Consider the following 21,225-nt stretch of genomic DNA (forward strand, 5'->3'; position numbering starts at 1 on the left):
AATAAAAAAGCTACAGTTGAGAGGACATGGGCCTCTATCACTTCCACAATCTGGACAGGGTAACTGAATCACATTCTCACAGACACCACATAGATGGCCGCAGAATTAACAAGAAGACAATAGAGTACTTTTTCATTTATGTATTCAATTTACATTGTGCCTTTTGTTTAGGAGCTCATGCTTATAATCAGGGCTTTTTTTGTCATAGAACGCTCAGAACGGAGTTCCAGCACCTTTTTTGGATGGAACCTTGTAGGGTAGGCAAGGCGGGTTGTATGACATGTGTGAGTTCCGGCACCTTTTTCTTTTACAAAAAAAGCACTGCTTATAATGCTTATCTCCAGACTGGAACCTGAGTACCCTTATTTCTAGTCCAACACTATAACAATTATATCACACTAGCTTTCATAAAAGAAAAATTGAATTAGTCTGAGTGGTTTAGATGTGCTGAGTATATGAAAGGACAGAGAATCCACAGTTCCAGGAAGTATGTTTTTCAGTTATATATTCAGAATTCAGAAGCTGGTTACTTATAGTATCACCAGTTTCCAACGACTTGGGGGAAAAAACCTTCTGAGTTTATGTGTGTTGGTATATTTTCCAAGATCAAAGCACTGTCTTTTTAGTCAGATTTATAGGATGCTTACTTATCTTCATCAGCTTCACCAGTTTTAATTCACCAGTTTGTGAATTAATAATGTAATTGTTAGCCATTTTTGACAGCACATAACAAGAGCAACAGCCTCAGTGACCTATCCACTTTATTCTAGTGTAAGCCTCCATTGGATCTGTTTTTCTTCCAAGAAGGAAGACGGTCTTTTAACTTATGAATGGGCATGTTTAGATCAAATACCTTTATTAAAACCATTCTCCTTTGTATACTGAGTCTCAAATTAATAAGAAACATTGACTAAAGCTGTAAGATAATAAAAGCTGGAGTTCACATTGTCCCAAAGGATAATTCATTTCTATGTAATATAAATTGAGAAGATAGCAAATTTAGCACTGAATTTAGTAGAACAATGACAGAAATTTCATTTTGATTTAGTAACTTTCTACTATATAGCAAAATGTTTTTCTAATGTGTTTTATAGACTGATGGAACATAAAATTATATTTAAATATTTAATATAGTCTTGTGCATATAAAGTAAGGAAATGTAGATACTATATTATTTGATTTACTAAACTTCTCTGTTTTTTAATTTGACCCATAAAAATAATGCTTTACATGGTTATGTTTTATTCCTATAATAAGCCAGAACAACAAAAAGACCTCCATTAAAATACATTTCTCCATGATCAAATATCATTGCAGGATTTGTCTGATTAATTCCAGTTCCCAGCCATCATTTCGGCTATGACCTGTCCCACAGAAAGAATCCATAGCTGCAATAAATAAAAGAATACAATACCAAATTTTGTTTTTCTGCTATATTATTGTTTCTACATGTAATTTATACAGAAAAAGAAAATTAGAGCACATGTTACCAATTTGCATGTGATTTCATCTGTTAATGGAAATGTATGTTTCTACTCTTTGTTATTCATGCAAAAGAAGATGGCATGAGTTTTCATGCTTCACTGGAGCAAGGTTATAAGAGGATAAAGGCAAATTCTTCACATCAAATGGCTAGCCTTTTAAAGTAACTTTAAAATGTTAATTGATATTTTAATTTCCTAATTAATGTTATATAAATATTACTGTAACATATTGCTTTGTACTGGAAACTCTATGGCCAGTTGATAATGTCCTATCTGTCAACCAGGTGCCAGATATTAAAAAGTTACTTTATGTTCATCTAGGGACTTTCAAGTAAACTTGGAGAAGACTGCCTTCAACAATAGGACTATTATTTCTAAAACAGGGCACATAACTGCCGCCCCAAAAAGTGATAAATATTCTGTAGTTGCCTTTCATGGATGCTGTTGTTTTAAGAAGGCAATAGTTTGTTCGTGCCTTTGACAGTTCTTGTCTTGTTTAGCCTTCAGGTATGATAATTTTAAAGGAACAGATATGGATTTTCTGTCCTTAGCTTTCTTTACAACTAGGTAGTGATATTAGAGGAAAAAAGTCCTGGAAGTATAACCCCAGTTTCTAAGAATTTCATTTATACATAGTCCATTCATAGAAGGCTTATTTGAAAATGTGATAATTTTTTCCTTTGTGATGTGGCCTTTTTTTCTGAGGCAATTGTGATATGAGAAGCACTTTGCAACGTTTATATTTATAAAAAGTGAGAAGTGATGATACCAATATTCTAGAACTGATTTTCTTAAAGACTAGTTGAGAAGCCATCATGAAACTTTCTTGGGAAATCAAAGCAGAAATAAAGGATGTAGAATAGTTGGAATTAGTAGCCACGACAAGCTAGGTAGAATTCTGTAAGTCTTCTCTGAGTATGATTAGATCTAAATTCAACTTTGAAAGATGTTTACATACTGTATCTTCCTTAATGTTGCATTATAAATGCAATCTTAAATATGAATAACTGCTGAAGATAAGCATTGCTGGCAACTCTGTTGTAGACTGTAAAATATTTCATTTTTTTCTTTATTTTAAAAAGGCAGCAAACTATAAACTACATTATAATCTCTTGCCTTGATCTAAACCTATGGGTAAGCTTCCAATAGCTTTGAATATAACAAATGTAAGTAGAACTAAAACTAAAAAGCAAAAATTACCCAAACTTTGAGTGAATATATGGTAGTAAAGTTATATCCTCAGAAATAAACATAGTATTCTTTAGTGTATGATAGAATTCTAATTTAAAAAGCTCCCAATTGAGTTCTTTAAATAAAAGTTAAACCAAGCAGCTGTAAGCAATTGCTGTCAAGTTTCATGAGCACCAAAAAGCATTTTTTATCAGGAGAGAAGGGATAGTTTCAAATTCACAGTAAAGCTTTCTACTTTCAACTTACTTAAAACTACATTTTGTAATTTTAGCATTTAATTTTGAAGAGAATAAGATTTCTCTCAGCCAATGGTTTCTAGGCACCTTAAATATATAATGTAATCCAATGTTGTTTCTTATACAAATAAAAACTGAAATTAACTGAGCACATGGTGGGTGGGCAAAGGGGAATATGTGAGACCCTTTCATGAGAAACAGTTCCATTAGTAACTCCAGACCAACATATTGGGAAAACTCTGTGACTTGCCCTAAGGCATACATTCTGATAAGTACACTTTATTTTAAGTTTTCTAGCATGTCTGATGACACATAAAACTAAGTGGAAAGAAACAGTCATTGTACCTCATTTATTTTTAGCCAGTGTACCAAATGTAATCAAAGACATATTCATTTCACACACAGCCGATACGCATAATGCTGTTTCAATAGAGTTAGTTGGTATATTTATATTAACTATAACAATATTCATTCTCACTGTCTCATTCTAGCTTTGCAGAGAGATCCAAAAGGACTTTTGATCCTTTTTTTACTCTGCTAGGTTAATCTATCTAATCTGATGTCTTTCAACCAAATTTGGTGACATTACAGTACAATTGCTGATGAATTACTTTTTACTGATTTGGTAAAGGATATAACGTACACAAGCTTGTAATCAAAACATCCAGGAAAGAATCATACAATAGATCGCAATGGTGTTCTCTGAGCTTGTTTGTTTTCTTGCAAACATTTCATTACCCTAAATAGGTAACATCATCAGTGAATAAATAATGAATAAAATATTTGTATCAATAATTGAATATGAATACCCCTATTTAAACAGTGACTTCGTGGTATAAATATATGTAACCAGTAATATTGCACAATGCCAGCTGGGTGCCTTGGATCAGTTCCTCTCAGCCCCAGGAAGCAGACAATGGCAAGCCACCTCTGAAAAATGTCTGCCAAGAAAACTTGAAACTGACGTATTCAGTGAATGCTTCCTTGAAGGCACAAATAAATATATTGTAGAATAGTAGAAAGAAAAGCAAGTAATACCGTTGGCCTGAACTAAGAAACTGACTGGTCATACCACTGGCAAGAACAATTTGACCTTTTGTTCTAGTAACCTGCAAATGTAAAGAAGAGAGAGAAAGAAATAAAGAAAAGAGAAAGTGCTTCCAGAAAGAGAGAAAGAATGGGTGACTCTATGCTTTTGATGCTAACTCATCGCATCACTGGCATAATGAACTCCATCAAAGTTCTGCAGTGTTCTCAGCAGAAAAAGAGTTACTAAGAAGTTAAAGAAAAATATTTTTCTTTGTTTAGTAGTCTTATAAAATAGACAAGGATTCTTGTCTGCTTATTCTAACAACCAAGAACTTATTGTCTTTAAAGAAAATCTCTTCTAAGCTTTATGCATTAATGTCAAATTGAAATCAATAATTTCAGCTCTATTCTCACTGTTTCTGAAGATTTTAATGCTATTTAACAGCCATAAACAAAAATAAAAAGCAATATCTCATATCATTAGTATGAAACAATAACATTTTCAGGCTGCATATGCTATTTACCCAGTGTGCTGTCAATCATGTCTGCTCTAAACAGAATACAATCAAGTTGAGTTTCTATAAAAAAAGCAGTAAGAATTCTTCTGCCTCCTTTGTTGAGTGGAAAAAAAATAAAATAGAAATACAATAAAGAGGACTTAATTTGTCTTCACTGACAATTCTTTTTCATATGGCATTACCTTAGATTTAAAGGCATTATCCTGCATATGGTACTTAAATTTGATGGATTAATGCCTAATCTTTAGGCATTCCTTTAAAACAGGAGTTCCTAATCTTCTTGCCATCACATCTCCCTTTTATGTAATCTTAATGTACACACTTTCCCTAACAATCCAAAATGAACAATGAAAACTATATATTGAATCTTTGGGAAAGGTAGATTTATTATAACAAGGTAACTAAAATGTTCTTCACACCTGCCCTGGACTCTGTCTGTATCTTCTCAAAAGAAGGATATGTCCCAGTTTGGGAAACCCTGCTTTAAACCTTTTATATGGCAGAAAAGTATTAGGGCCATTTCATCATTGCTGCTATAAATGTAAATGTCATATATTGTCAAGCTCCATATTCTGGATTTATATAGATGGAACTATTGTCGATTTTCCATCACTTGGAATGCAATAGAAGGAATAGGGGAATCTGGTCATGCTCAAAAGTACAGAATTGCAAAGGAAATGGCAACAGCAAGACTTCAAAATAGTTTTATCTGGCTCCAAAAATAGGAAATGGCCTTATGCCAAGATAGACTCTTGGATTGTTTAATTTGGAATTATTTCCTGTTGTGATTGGCAGTAGCAATCCTGATTTTCAGTATTACAAAGAAGACTCAAGGACATCACCTAGGCCCTTTAAATTATGTGCTTGAGCAATATTCTTCCTCTAGCGTATTAGATGAAACACTCAACATGCCACAGTAGTATCTTCAAACACCTAATTAACATAAAAAAGCCCTATTCATGCTTATAAAATTGGAAACAGCAGCAAGTAGTTGTTTTTCTCTGTGCTATGAAGGAAATCTAAATGCCTCAAAAAAGAAAAAGCTGACCCGCCATTTGGGGTAATAGTTCATGCACCCGAGGAAGTGAGCTCTATACCATGAAAGCTTCTGACAATATAAATTTATTATAATTTAAAACTGCCACAAGAGACTTGTTCCTGTTGTGACAGAAAGTTCGTGTGTGTGTGTGTGTGTGTGTGTGTGTGTGTGTGTGTGTGTGTGGTGAGATTTTGCTGAAGCATAGTGCTGTTTAATTGTGATTATTACAAGATTATGATAGTTTTGTCCATTTGTTTCATGATTACTGTGGTGTATTGTTATTAAGAGTATTTTATTTTGTTGCTGGGAAGCTACTTGGACACCAAATAGCATAAAAAAAAAACCATCCACAATAAATTTCATGTGCACCCTTCTGGAAACTATCAGTTTTTGGCATTCCTTTGTTGCCTAGTTTTTCTAAGTGGAGTGGAGTGGTCATCTATCAAATATGTTGATAGTATAATGAATCCTATACATAAGCAGGGGGAGTGGACTAAATTATTTTTAAAATCCTTTCCAATTTGATATATTAAGCATAGTTTTAACTTGTGAGCACAAGGTTATTGATTGGTGATTTAAGATAATAATTTTAATTAATGTTTTATTGTGTGAGCACCATACAGTTAGTAAAAACTGGCCATCCCAAGAGACATTTATTGATTTCTAATGTGGTTCCCTTTACTTTTAAACATAGGTGTTTAATTAATGAAAAATTAATGACTATTTCATTGGCATGTATTTGAATTTCAAGATAGACACTAAATTTGCATAACAATGTCAGACTCCACATTCTAATTTTGAGAGATTTTTCCATATCTTGGCTATACTTTTTAAGGTTAAAAAATTTTTTAATACCTATTTTCTTTCCTACGCCGTCCGCAGATTTTGGGGTGGGGGATGTTATGGCTAGTTGTACACAAACTTAGACAGAGATTTAGAGTGGATTTGGCATTTCTGGCCTTCCCAAGTACCTGGGATAGGCATTAGTTTTATTATTAAAATCATGAGCTTACTGCTGCAATGGTTGGGTGTTTTTGAAATTTAATTTGAGCAATAGTTTTTGTCTTGCTTCTCTCTTTTCCCCTCATATTCACTTACCTTTTCCATTCACCACTTTTCTTCTCTTCCCAATGCAGTTATTTCTTCCTCATACCACATTTCCCTCCAAGGCTTTTGTTTTTTGTTATTGTTTGGTTGGTTGTTGGGTTTGTTTATTTTTTTGCTGTGTCTGTTGGAAGAAGGGAAAGGAACATGTGCTTGTATTTATAGATTTCAGTGTGACAGTTTGTATGTTCAAATGAGTATATGCAGCTGGAGTCACTTAATTTTGTAATGTAATACCTTGGGTTTTTATCCTGGCATTGTCCTTTACTTGAAATGTGGCTTCTGATAGTATATACTACAAACACACACACCTATACAAATATATTTATGTGCTTGCACATATTTCTTGGAAGAATATGTAGAATTGGTTGCAGCTGGAGCAGTCAACCATTGCTTCAGGGTGGACAGGGGTTGTTATGCACTGCACAGGATTTTGTATGTATGTTGTATGTATTATTCTGTATTAGAACAAAAAGAGTACTGTTGTTTTCTCCAGTACACTCCAGAGACTCAGACATACTCTCCTACCCATTGCAGAATGACCCTTAAATAATATAGGGAGAAAAAAATAAAAAGCATAAGATGAAGGGGGATATCAGGAAGCCTTAGCCAGAGACAGCTAACAAATATAAGAGATGAAAGAGACTGATTTTTTTTTCTTCAGTAAGGCAAATTGTTTTCTGAAATAGTTAAGACTGCAGTACTTGCTCGAGCATAGTTTATTTTTGGACTATCAGGAATATTTATTTATCAGAGCATTTCCTGGTATCTGTTTTAAATAATGCTGCCTGTACAATTTGATGGATGTCTGTTCAGAAATTGTTGAATTTAATGAGCTCGCAGAATGGTAAGTGGACATGGGATTTCAGTATTAGATTCAATTATCATCTAGTTTCAAGGCAGAATGTGATTTGGATGTGGAGATTTTCTTGAAAGCTTTGCATGGAGTTCAGCACTGATAATTTGCACCAAGTATTCACTAGGTTTTTCAAAGGACAGGGAAAAAAGAGATAAATACTTGAATCGTGTGGAAAATAACCTAGTACATAACCCATTATGCATGTGCTGTATATTAAGTCATACCTATGTAATGTTCTCACATGCATAACTAAGGTAGGTAGGATTCTGCAGAGTATGGGATCAAATGGTGAATGAATGAATGAATGAATGAATAATAGAACATGTTACACTAATGTACAAACACTCTGTCCTTTCTGAAGCCATTACCTTTGCTTTTGTGTTTACTTTTTCCCTTCACACCTTCTAATTGCATGCAATACTCTTAGTTTGGAACCTGTTGGGTAAACAGATGGATTTCAAACTACTGGAAATAGAGGTGTATTTTTCCTGGTTAGACTAATTCCCTGCTGGCATTGTTCTTTAGGAACAACTACAGTAACCATTAGTCATTTATGCCATAGTAATATCCTCTTCATTTCAATGTGCTCTATGTTTTACTATCTTTTAAGAAAAAGTTGAGTGTAAGCAGGCTTTATGTAGATTTCGTAAGCAGAGCAGGATAGAGGGTAGTAAACACAACTCAACACTGCTGTTGCTAGCACAGCTGTTCACAAATCTGCTGCCTTTGACGTCTTGAGGGAATTTCCCCTACAGATAGTTATAAAACCATGTTATTTTCATTATAAGCAGTCAAAACTGAAACTATTTTCCAAATCATAACTCTTTAAGGCAGTGTTTCTCAACCAATATTGGTTGGGGAATTCTGGGAGCTGAAGTCCACACATTTTAAAGTTGCTAAGATTGAGAAACACTGGTTTAAGGGGTGATGTTACCCATTCTATACTGCTGGATGGGACATTACATGGTGGGCATGAGGTGAGCAATAATTCCTGTCCTCCTTTTAAAACTGGAAACTTGCATTGCTAGCACTTCATTAATTGCTTCACACATTACATCTTTTTCCGACAACATGTCTTCAGCGCCAGCACCAAGTCAACTTGTAACTTTAAAATGTGCCAGGTTTGGCTGCTGGTTGGTTCTTTTTCTTTTTTAAAAATGTTACTGGTAGTACAGTTTTTGATCTGCAGACAAAAGTAAAGGAAATTGTTGTGAGAGATAATACTGGAAAAATTCAAATTATTGATAATACAGTATGTACAACCTCAATAAAATATGATTAAATGAGCAATGAAATAGCACATGCTAATCTGAAAAAAGACTAAGGAAATGCCTATCTACCAAGAAAATGGCATTAAAACATAATAAAAGTTGTATTGGGGCTAATTCCTTTATCTACAAGTAGATAAACAATTAGCAGCATAATTATTTCTTTTGTGCCTAGTTAATCTGATAGAAATTATTGGGGTTTTTTAGATTTGTATTCTCTGTGAATTATATTTCTCTTTTTCTAATTCAAGATCCCAGATGCTTATTTTATTAGAGATCCTCATACTTTCCTCCTTACAAAGGACTTCATTAAGGTATATGTTGTGTTTAGTGCAGAGAATTCTCACAAGGTCTTAAGCTGCATGTCCTCACAGGTTAACATTTTCACATGCATTTCCAGCTACTTGAAATAGCAATGATTAGTGGAGTAACTGAAGCATGCTTGAAAGAACCAACACCTGTCTACAAAATACTAACACTTGGATGAGTCTGCAGCCTGGGAGAAGAGCACCCAGTGAATTTTCTGGACTTTTTTTCATGGCTGACTTGGGATATGCTTGTATTGTCAAGGAGTGTGTTGACCTATATTTGTGATGCACATTGATTATGACAAGCACTCTGCTTTCCCTGCAGGCCATGGAGGCACAGATACAGAACTTTGGACAGACGCCATCTCAGTTGCTTATCGAGCCACATCCTCCTCGGAGCTCTGCTATGCACCTGGTGAGATAAAACTGCTTGTAGGGATTTATTTCCTCTGAATCCAACAATCCTTTATTGGTCATAAATGCCCATTTAAGTAACACTTTCTCTTTATGTGTTCTGACTTCCCTACAAATTCAGATTTTCTGTATGTGTGTTTCTGTGTACATGAAATAGTATGCTGAAAGAGAGGGAGAACTAGGACAATTACTAAGTGATTTATCAAATATTTGATTCTTTAAATCAGCTTTTACTATAGTAAATATGCTTGAGATTAATAATATGTTGGGAAATTTAAAAAGCCTATATTGTTATGGTAAAAACATTCCATGGTAGATTATTGCAGAAACCATTGCTAAAGAAATTATTTATGTGATTCATGAATGCTGGCTAGGTATCCAAAATGAGGAATTATAGTTAATCTCCTGCTGTCTTTCCAGAGAGGAGATACTGAATACTTGTTTGAATTCTAATTAGAAATTGTAACATAATTTTAACTCATTTTTCTGTATTTATTTCAGAGGAATGTAAATATATGTATGGTTCAAGTAAACTGGAAAGAATTATACTGTATTTCATTCCTTTTTTTGTTCCTATTTTAAACCTCTAACTTTTGAGGATTGTCTATAAAGATTTTAGTGGAAGTTGAGGACGTTTTTTAAATGGTTCTACTTCAATTGTCATTAAATATTAAGGGCAAAATTGTTTAGGGAACACTTTTTCTTGCAATTGATTATATTTTCATTTGTTACATTTATATGCCACTTTTTCCCAAGAAGCAAAAGGCAATGTATGTAGCATTCATTCCTCCCATTTTAATCTCAAATCAATAGTCCACTAAAACAGGTTGTATTGAATAACAGTTCAAATTCGCCCTGAGAGTTTCTATAGCTGCAGATGGATGTGAACCTGGGTCCCCATTCATAGTCCAAGAGTAGCAAAAAGATACAGAGAGTTCCCAACTTACAACCAGTTACTTTATGTTCAAAGTTATGACATATCCCTCAAAATGTATTTAAGACTTGGATTCAAATTTCCAACAGCTGGCACACATATACCCTTGTGGTCATGTGACTATATTTTGAGTGATCAGCAACTGGCCTGCATTTATGGCTGATTGCAGTATCCCATGATCATGTAACTGCAATTTACAATATCTTTGTCAAAAAAATCAGTGTTTATTTTGGTTCCTAGAAAAAAAAATACCCATTGTGAACAATGGTTTTGCTTAACAACCATGGTGTTTGCTTAATAGCCACTACATTTGCTTTATGACTCCATATATTTTTCATGACTGCCACAGAAAAGGTCATAAAATCAGGCACATGGTGACCCACTTAACAATCAAAACGACTTATGACATAATTGTGGGCTCAATTACAGTCCTAAATTGAAGACCACCTGTGTTCTTTAAACTATGGGAAAGAAAATGATTAAAGCCTTAAGGGATAACAAGATCATAGTAAGTAAAACATATTCTCATAACACTTCTAGAATATTCTGGAAATTATTTTAATCTGTAATGAATAGAAAAAAGAATAGAATAGAATAGAATAGAATAGAATAGAAAAAAGAATAGAATAGAATAGAATAGAATAGAATAGAATAGAATAGAATAGAATAGAATAGAATAGAATAGAATAGAATAGAATAGAATAGAATAGAATAGAATAGAATAACTGGAAGGGACCTTGGAGGTCTTCTAGTCCATCCCCCTGCTCAAGCAGGAAAACCTATACCGTCTCAGACAGATGAATGTGGTCTATTTTGTCAAATGCCTTACTGAAATCTAAGTATACTACATCCACTGCATTTTGCTGGTCTACTAGTTTAGTCATTTTATCGAATAATGAGATAAGATTGGTTTGGCATGATCTGTTTTTAACAAACCCATGCTGGCTACTAGTTATGACTTTGTTTGCTTCTAGTTGTTTGCAGATCTGTTTTCTTGATTATCTTTTCTATACACATTTACCTAAGAAGTACATAGGGAGGGACAGGACCCTTGCTTTTTTAATTTATTGCTTTTCCAAAAGAACAATCATGCAGATCACATCCTACATTATTTTTAAGGATATTGGAATGGATTGGAAGTAAATAACCTTTTAGACTTATTAAATCCATTGACAATTACACTCACATGTGATAACAAATATGGCATATGTAGCAGTTTAGTTTTTCCCTTTTGGCAAGATGATAAAGAGAAATTTAAAGCCATCCAGTTACAAACAATCTGACATAACATATGGATCAATAATTGAAATAGGTTTGGTTGCTGTAATAGATTACCATTATCAAAAGAGCTAGAGAAATGCTTCTTCTGGAATTTTCAGCATCTTACCACTTCACTGATTATTTGATATGCTAGGGCAGGAGTGTCAAATGGCAGCCTGCAGTCCGGATGCATCATGCACAGACCACGCCCACCCCCACTCCGCAAAGGCAAAAAAAGTCATGATACATCACAATACATCACATGACGCGATCAAGTTTGACACCCGTGTGCTAGAGCAATTTAGCAGCTTGCGATTTGGGGCAGAATATTGTGATGGTTCTATGCCTCCTTACAGAAACACTAACACAGAATGTCAATAGAATCTTTCTGTTCTTCCTATGGTGAACATGCTTTGATGTAACAGAGTGCCTTGGTGTTCAGTATCTCTGTGAAATTGCTAGTGATGATCATCTGCAAATGTGGGAGCATGATCTCATTATCCATTTTGATTACATTGAGCACTTTGTTTCCAATTGAATCAGGCAGTGTGATTGAAGTATTTGGGGTCTTCAGTGTAGTAGTAGTACTTTTAAATGCAGAAGTGGCAAGTCAATCCATATTTTTCAATGCAGTAAAATATTCAAAATCTTCAGAGAGTCCACTTCAATGAATAGGGTGTGTAGACTCCTAGGTTCTGTTCCTTACCTCTGACTTTTTCATTAAAATTTCTCATTCAGTTCTTTGTGATTCCTGTTACCTTTATTGTGCTGTGCGACACGAGGCTTGACATTTAGCTTATGAATTTCTATTACTTCTCCCCGGGTCTTCTAACATGTGCTTTAAAATCAGTTAGGATCTCCCAGTTTGTAGTTCTACTAATAGATTTGGTTCACAGTATTGTGGCCAATAGTAAGATCTTTTCAGTTATGGTGTCTCCTTCTTTAGGGAAGTTACCTGCCCTGTGCTGTGTTCTACTAGACAACTACTGAAGACATACATGTTCACTCAAGCATTGTAATATGACAAGCGCTGCATGACTAGATTGCTTTTTAGGTTACAGTACACTTCCTCATTCTATTCCACATCACTAAAAATCATCAGGATAATATTAAAAACAGTAATACATTTTATTTATTAAGGAGAGTGTATTCCATGGTTTTGCCATTTTCAGCTTAGCTTAGTATTTCTTCTTACTGTTAATGCCATTACATTTAGTTTTGCTATTGGCTTTTATAGAGCTCCTAACTCAATTCCTCCAGTTTATGTTTCTTCAGCTTGTGTATTGTATGAGCCTAATGAAGACTAAACTACTGCTTCTGTTTGACAACTTTACTGTATAAACAACTGTAAGCATTTTAGTGAGATTTTCTATTTGTTAATGTTAACTATATCATCAGATGACCTATAATGATAAATTAATGGACATTTTCCATGATTTTTCCATATTTGCCTTACTATAATTCACCAGTAACCAGTTCTCTAATTTTGCTGTCTTGTATTTGTAGTGGTAGCTATATAAATAACATTTTTCTCCTGGATGTGTAAGTACTTCCTGACTCTCTTAACCTTATTTTCCCCTCAGACCTTCTCACTAATTGTGTTATTCTTTCTGTTTTCTTCTGTTCTCTTTCCTTTTCTACTCAACAGTGTTTCCTTCCACAGAGTCCACTTATGTTTAAAGATCAGATGCAGCAAGATGTTATAATGGTGCTCAAATTTCCATCAAATTCTCCTGTCACACATGTGGCAGCCAATACACTCCCCCACCTTACAATTCCTGCAGTGGTAACTGTGACGTGCAGCCGGCTTTTTGCAGTGAATAGATGGCACAATACAGTAGGTATGTGTTTCAAGATGGATTTTGTGATGAGTTTGTATAGTTAGGGTTGGGCTTGTATTAAACTTTATTACCCAAATAAATGTAAATATTTATTTTCAAATGTAAATAAATCCAAGAAGATGTTTAAAAAGGTTTTTTATAACTTAATCCACCTCTGTAGATATCATTGGAGAAATTAAATGCCACTTCAAAACACACAGAGATACACACCACATATACACAAATATATACACACCCCTAAATAACCTGCCTGATATTCTTTTGAATGCTTGTTTATATTCTCCCAATTTAAGTAGCAATTATTCCATTGGATTGCATGTGGATAATAGTGAATTGCTAGGGCCAAGCTAGATATATATTCACTAGGTTTTTTTTATTCATTAAAGTATGCAACAGAGGGGAGAGAATGATTTTTTTTAAGATCAAGAGAGAGGTATTGATACAAACAGCTGACCTCTCACTTTGTCAGAGTTTCTTTAGTCATTTTGCTTTCCTATTGGTGCAGTCCCTATGTGAGAACATGGCAAGAGGAAAGCACTGGGATTTACTGGAGTGGTGGAAAGATTTAGCTGCAATCACTTCCATTATACACACTCCTTTCTGATATCTACACATTAGATACGCACATATTCTATTTAATGCATTAAAAATGTGGTAATAAACATGCCAGTCTCCATCTAATTTCATTCAGACACAAATGAAAACTTATAGGAAACAAACCATAATAAACAAAGGAAATGAATAGGAAATTGAGAAAAGAATAGACTGACAATACAGATTTAGGAATATGTACACTGTAGAGAAATAGTTAAAGAGATGTGCAGCAAAATGGGCAAGGAATCCAAACTTCTACATCTGAAACAAATGCCCTCATAATATGTCTTATTTAGGGACCATCACATATCCCTTTGCTGTCTTGTTGTAAATGTATATTAAACTGTAATTCTGATATGTGAAAACAAAATGTTTACTACAACAGGTTCAAATATCATCCCTTGAGCAAAGCCAGGTTGATAGTAACATCAGCCCACTTTAACTCCCTGGGTTAGAGACCCCAGGAGTTGTTTTTCTTTAGGTTGTGAAGACTTGCTCTTTCTAAGGTCTTGATGAATATGTACAATATCAGAATCTTTTCCAGCAAAATTATACATTCATTCAATCATTCATGCATACATACATACATACATACACAAACACCCACCCACAGAGAGAGAGATTTTCAATATAGTAAGAATATACAAAATGAACAATTAGTAATTATTGTTTTAGTGTTTTCCCCATCCTCTTTTTCTTGTTTAATTCCAAAATCAATTTTTCCTTCAAAAAAAGACCAGGCTTCCAGTCTTACAAAAAAAAAACAAAAAACCACCAAAACTCCTTGCCATTTTCTAATGTGGAAAGCAAGAAAGAGGAAAATATTAGGAATCCCAAACCTAATTTTATATAGCCATTATTGACATTTCTTTTCTGTTCCTTAGGCCTCAGAGGAGCACCAGGATATTCTCTAGATCAAGCTCATCACCTTCCTATTGAAATGGATCCATTGATTGGTATGTTATGTTAGATAAAAAATAAATAAGAATTTAGTATATAATATGTTCATAAATTAGAAGAATTCAAAATAGAGAAAAATAGTTACAGTCACTAATTTTACACTATGAAATATACATTATGTTAGGGAAAAATTGCTTGCAAAGTAGTGTGTATTAGAAAAACTTTGGCCGTTATTTGAGACTTGACAGATGGGATTGAAGGTATAGTACAGGGGTTAACCTTGGCTCTTTTATGACTTATGGACTTCAACTCCCAGAATTCCTGAGCCAGGAGTCATAAAAGAGCCAAGGTTGCCTACCCCTGGTATAGTAAGTCTACTGTGATGCCTGAATTAGCATGTTCACTCACATGCAAAGTTTATTTTCATGATATAAAGTTTCTGAAAGAATTTGCTTTTTCTTATTCTGCACAGCCAATAACTCTGGTGTGAATAAACGGCAGATCACAGATCTTGTGGATCAAAGCATTCAAATCAATGCTCATTGTTTCGTGGTCACAGCAGATAATCGCTACATTCTTATCTGTGGTTTCTGGGACAAGAGCTTTCGAGTTTATTCAACAGAAACAGGTGGAATTTTCACATGGAATTTTATTCATTTTCTTACATCATTTACAGCATGACAAAATAGAGAAATATTTTTAAATTAAATAAAGTAATATAGAAAATGCTTTTTTCACATCAGAGAAGGAATTGAAATAAGGATGAGTAACTGTTACAAATCCCAAAAGCTAATTTAAAAATCTTTGAAATCTGTTTCAAATTTTGGAGACTTTTGCCCTCCACTATCATCCATCCTAAGTATAAATTTGTAACCACGTTTTAGGTGCCTCAGATATTTTGCAATATCTTTTGAGAGAATACTCATTTAGGATGTTCTGGTGAAGGTGGAGTTTAATGTTTTCCCCCTTTAGGATAGGGATGAATCTGTTATTTACTAACAGCAGATTCCTTTACTACTTAAATCCCCTCCAAAATTATTTAAATTTTCAAGGGATTTTAAACTATTCAGAATTCCAGTGGTGGCAGCTGCAATGAGAATTCTCAGGCTTACAATCCAGCAGCTGCCTTGGATGTGATGGTTTTGTGACAGGAAGAGATCAGGAGGGTAAAAATTGTAACTCCAATCATACAACAAATACTTTGCATAGAGAAGGTCACAGATTCCGTTCCTAGCATTTCCAGCGAAGAATGATCACTTGTAGGTGAAAGGCAAGATATCTGTTTGAGGCTCTGGAGAGCCATTACCATTCAAGAGTGGACAGTTTTCTATGTTTCTCTGATGAACAACAAGTCAATGTTATATCACCTTGACACCTGGGAATGCAGAAACCTCTTCAGCCTTTAGGATACAGAATGAGAACTCTAGAGGGAACAGCTTTTTTTTTACATTTATACATGTTAAAGCTACAGAGCGTTTAGTGCAAATTACCTGGCATCTATTGGCTGAAATGCCATATCATATGTCAAAGCAGTAATAACACATCTGCATGGAGATTAGATGCAGCCTGCATACAACATGTTCATACTGAATACCTTATTGCCTGCTGTCTGACTACCTGTTTTGTAGTCCATTGCTGAAAATGTCTTTTATTTGTGCTTTGTTTTTAAATTTGTTTGGTAGCTGCAATTTGTATTCATCATGCACTGCAGCACAAGAAAAAAAATCAGTCAAGCAACCTCTCTTTGTTGTAGGCAAACTAACACAGATCGTGTTTGGCCATTGGGATGTAGTCACTTGTCTTGCCAGATCAGAGTCTTATATTGGTGGGGACTGCTACATTGTCTCTGGCTCGCGCGATGCTACTTTGCTGTTGTGGTATTGGAGTGGCCGACATCATATCATTGGTGACAACCCAAATAGCAGTAAGTTATTAGCATTTTTTAATCTATTTATGTAATGTTTATTTTATATTTTCAATTCTGTCTGTACAGAATTGTATAGCCATCTTCGCCATCTTCTCCCTCATGGGCCCCTATCCCATTTTTTTCTCCAGGAAAGCCTGTGGAGACACTTCATCATTTATGGGCTTCATAATTTACTGAAAAATTATTTTTTAACAGTTATTGAATGAAATATTGTCAGAATATCTACAATTCTTGTACTTTACTGGAGTTTATTTTGTAAGGAAAATGAAAATGAGGGGTATAAGATAGGTTAAATCCAATTAGTTAACATCTTTAAAATGAATTTCTAGGAAGATATGGATGATATTTTTCAGAAAAGGATTAGGTTCACAAAAGCTGTCATCTGGAGATATAGATAAGATATTTTATATTACAGAACATAAGGAGATAAGGAACTCAAGAGAAAAATGTCAGGTTATGGTAATTATGTGGGATAGGTGTTTGACTTTCTAATGATCTTTTAAGCTGAAAGATAGTTAATTATCAATTTCAGCTTCAGTGCATCCAATTATCAAAAGGAACTTCAGTTGTTTCAGAAAATCCCATACAGCAGGATCACATCTTTTTTTTTCATCAACACCACTAATCATACATCTCATATGCTACATTCATCTTCATATAAACATGCTTGCATTCACTTCATCACTCTCTGGTGTTACTTATTAATAAATTGACTAAGTAAGCTGAAAAGTACCATGTGGCCCTTACTAGTTCTCATACCTAAATATACATATTTAAGTGCTTTAATATACTCCTAATAACCATCTAACATTGCCTCATACCATATTGGTACATTGATCTGCATAAAATTCTATCTAATCTATTTTTAATGCTTCCAAATATATGGTAGAAAAGGGATTATTTTGAAAGTGATAGTTAACAAATTAAACATTCTGACTAAATAATCCATTGTATAAAAAAAAATACAGCACTCTCCTGCTTGTTACTACATCTGGAGGGAGATGAAGTTACGCATGGCTTCCAAGATGTATGGTCCAATCAGGATTTTCTGTTGGCTATTACACTACTTAAAAATCTCTTAGAAGTTAAGCTCTAGACTAAGAAACGTGCTGTTCAGATTTTCACTAGCATTCCTGCATTAGTCTTTTCAGTTAGTATTCAGACTGCAGCCTCTACAGAAAACACATTCTGGATTTATAGTTAGAGAAAATTGTTTAATTAAACTTTAACTTTTTTTAACTTGAAAAATCCTCTCTTAGTTGTGCATAGTTTTATATAGTTTGTTCTGTAACTCAGCTTATAAAACTGGCTACTTGCTATTTTTTCATTTGTAAGTTAGGTTGCTTAAGTTGTTTTTTTTCTAAGGACACTGGGTAGAAGGGAGGGAGGAAGGGAGGGAGGGTTGTTTTTCCTGAAATGGATACAAATCCAGAAACTAATTCAGAAATGATAAAAATTAATTTGTGCATCTTAATTAGAACCAGCTGACTGGGGGGAAAAAATGAGCCAGCAGCTAGTGTTAAGAGATGATTGAATTTTTTGTCATGTAGGTATAGTGGACTTGGCTGCTTATCCTCCTGAGTCCATCTGTGCAATATATTGCATTCAGTCTTTGACTGGTTTCTTCTTTAAAACAATCAATGCTATTCCTGTCATGCCCCCCCCCCTGAAATTTCATTGATCCTGGGACTTGACATTTCTCATTATATAGCAGCAGGTTGCCAGAGGTGTGAGTTGCTTTTCCTGGCCATGTTTGCATTGAGCACTGTATGAACACATTGTGTCAGCTGGCCCAACCCTCAGTTTGTGGACCAATTATAGTAAATAGCCCTTAAAGGCACTAAAGTACATTTTGTCTCACTTGACACATTTTACATATACTTAAAGAGAATGTTCAGTATCCATTAAATGAGTGTGGTAAACTGTCTGTACGCTAAACATACTAAATGTCTCTATAAAGAGATACTGATTGTTTAGATGTCAGTTTATATCAGTAAGCATCCAGAATTATATTTCCCAAAATCTAGAGATACCTAGTGGGAAAAATATTGCAGTTATAGCTGCTAATGTCTCTATTATCAAGCTTCTCATCTACATTCACATAGATATATCCACTTTATTTGATGTCTGCGTCAGTTGTACTTCTTGTTTCTACCTACAGATATAAATATTGGGTGCAATTTGGTGATTTGACGATATTACATGGTTATATCTAATTTCTCCTTGGAGCTTGTACAAAATATATGATTCTAATCTTCACCCAATAGCATGGGAAAGAACGAATGCTGTGCACATAGCCATCTGAGTCTATAGCACCTAGTAAAGCACAGGGATTTAAGAAACATTATAAAGATGTTAAGGAATTACCAGAACCCAAGCCGGTGTAAACTTAGTTGACACAGTGGTTTATCGCAGTAAAAGACTACATGCTTATAACCAGAAATAAAAGAGTATTCCCAACTCTCCTTGCTACTTATTTCAAAAAAATCCTTCCAGATTACGTATGCCTCCTGGTTGACATGAGCAATAGGATGTTGTCTTACAAGTTAGACTTTAATAGAGATCCAGCTTACATAAAATATGAGCATGCTTGAGATAAAACTGAGTTTTGTTTGCCCTTTGTGTCTTTTTCAAGCCAAAAGAAAGAAGAAAAACATAATAGTTCTCAGTTAAAGTATTGTGACCTTGTGGAGCAGAGCTGATAAATATCTGCAGATGGTGCAGACTTAATTATGAATGAAAAGGCTAAAATGAGATCACACAGTATGAAGTAATGTCATTTATGTTTTGGATGCATATGAAGCTATGAATTTATTATTTGCATGATATTTTCCAATGAATGGTGATAATGAAAGAATTAGGAATAGGTTTGGAGGGAAATTCCTGGAGTCTTGGAGATGGGCAATAGAAGAATAGAAAAAACAGACAAAGTGTGTAATGATCAGCATAAAATCTGGCTTGGGGAATGGATGAATTATTTTGTAAGACAAAGGTGCAAACAAGATGACAAAATTAAAAAAAAATAGACTCTTTGAAGACTCAAGAACGATTGAGAATATAGGTGATTATGAAAAATTAATAGACTATGCCTTTTAAGATGCTTTGTCCACTATTTAGGATACAGTTATCAACTGTATCAACTGTATTTCATATTGTTGGCAATATGAAATCAATCAATGCTCTTTCATTGGTTTAGTTAGTAGCTTTGTTGTAGAGAAAAATGAATAATGCAAAATAACATTTCTAGGAAGCTGCACTTTGGGATTTGATACTCAGGATATTTTATTGATGCTCATTTTGCAATATTATGCAATATTATTACTACCTCTTCAGATAGGAAAGCAATCCTGCCATAGATTAGATGCTTTGATCTCTTCCATTTTTCAACTATTAACTATAATTAATAATTATTAATTATTGCACTGATGATAGTGTATGACACTTATCAAGAAAATAAAAGAAAAATGTTTATAATTCACATGAAATATTAATTTGTAAGAAAATATGAAGAAATAGGATGAAATGGTTAGACAATATTTCTCTTTTATACAAGAAACTCTCTACTATTATTGCATATTATGTCTTTTGTGAGAAACAAAAGCTACCAACTTATTTATTACTACATTTATTACTACACTGAGATAGCTCATTTTACCATTTTGCCCTAAAGTGATTTAACTACAGAAATGTAAAACTACTACGTTGGGGAAATTACTGTGAGTTCAAGCTGACAGTGTTTCAATTCACAGCGTCAAGGTTCAGCTGCATATCCCTTAGTATCTTAGCCTTTAATCTTTCACTGCATCTATCAGTAGTGCCATTAGAGTGAGAGAATTTTGTTAGATTTTGAATGATTGCTACAGTCCCTAATGGTCCATTTTTTTTTGCAATGAAATGTGGTATGTGAAATTCTTTTTCCCATTTAGCAGGTTTGCTGAAATAATATAATGCTGATTAAACTGTTATTTTCTTTCATTTGCTGCAAAGAGTGAAGTGATATTTACTGTTACTGCCAAGCCTCAGCTGATTCTAACTATATTACAGTTAGGACATGTCTAAAAATCTGCTTTCAGAGACAATACCAAATAAAGAATAACAGTATGGATTCACTGTAATTATAGTTAACCTGCAGTTGAGTGTATTAAGCTTGATACTTCGGAATTATGTGTAATGTAAGATAATAGTTCCTTTTTCCCTTCTCCCCTTTCTTGTCAACTCTCATGAAAAACTCTTGAGGTTTTTCCAGAGTTAAGTCAGGTAATTCACACTTGAGAATAGCAATTTCAAAATGAGAATATTGTAAAATAAGTTCAAGCCCT

At 34.1% G+C, this 21,225-nt stretch overlaps 1 protein-coding gene across 3 annotated transcripts in view; it reads left to right on the top strand.

Annotated features, from left to right (window-relative positions):
• NBEA (neurobeachin) overlaps positions 1 to 21,225 on the top strand; it is a 397,191-nt gene that overhangs the window by 369,275 nt on the left and 6,691 nt on the right. For all 3 annotated transcript variants that reach the window (XM_081327264.1, XM_081327262.1, XM_081327263.1), the window contains 5 exons: positions 9,362 to 9,451; positions 13,293 to 13,485; positions 14,964 to 15,035; positions 15,452 to 15,607; positions 16,733 to 16,903. In XM_081327264.1, the coding sequence (XP_081183390.1) occupies positions 9,362 to 9,451; positions 13,293 to 13,485; positions 14,964 to 15,035; positions 15,452 to 15,607; positions 16,733 to 16,903 (682 nt within the window). The remainder of the gene's footprint in view (positions 1 to 9,361; positions 9,452 to 13,292; positions 13,486 to 14,963; positions 15,036 to 15,451; positions 15,608 to 16,732; positions 16,904 to 21,225) is intronic.

The sequence above is a fragment of the Vipera berus genome (genome assembly GCF_964194415.1).
Source record: "Vipera berus genome assembly, chromosome: 4".
Lineage (NCBI taxonomy): Eukaryota > Metazoa > Chordata > Lepidosauria > Squamata > Viperidae > Vipera > Vipera berus.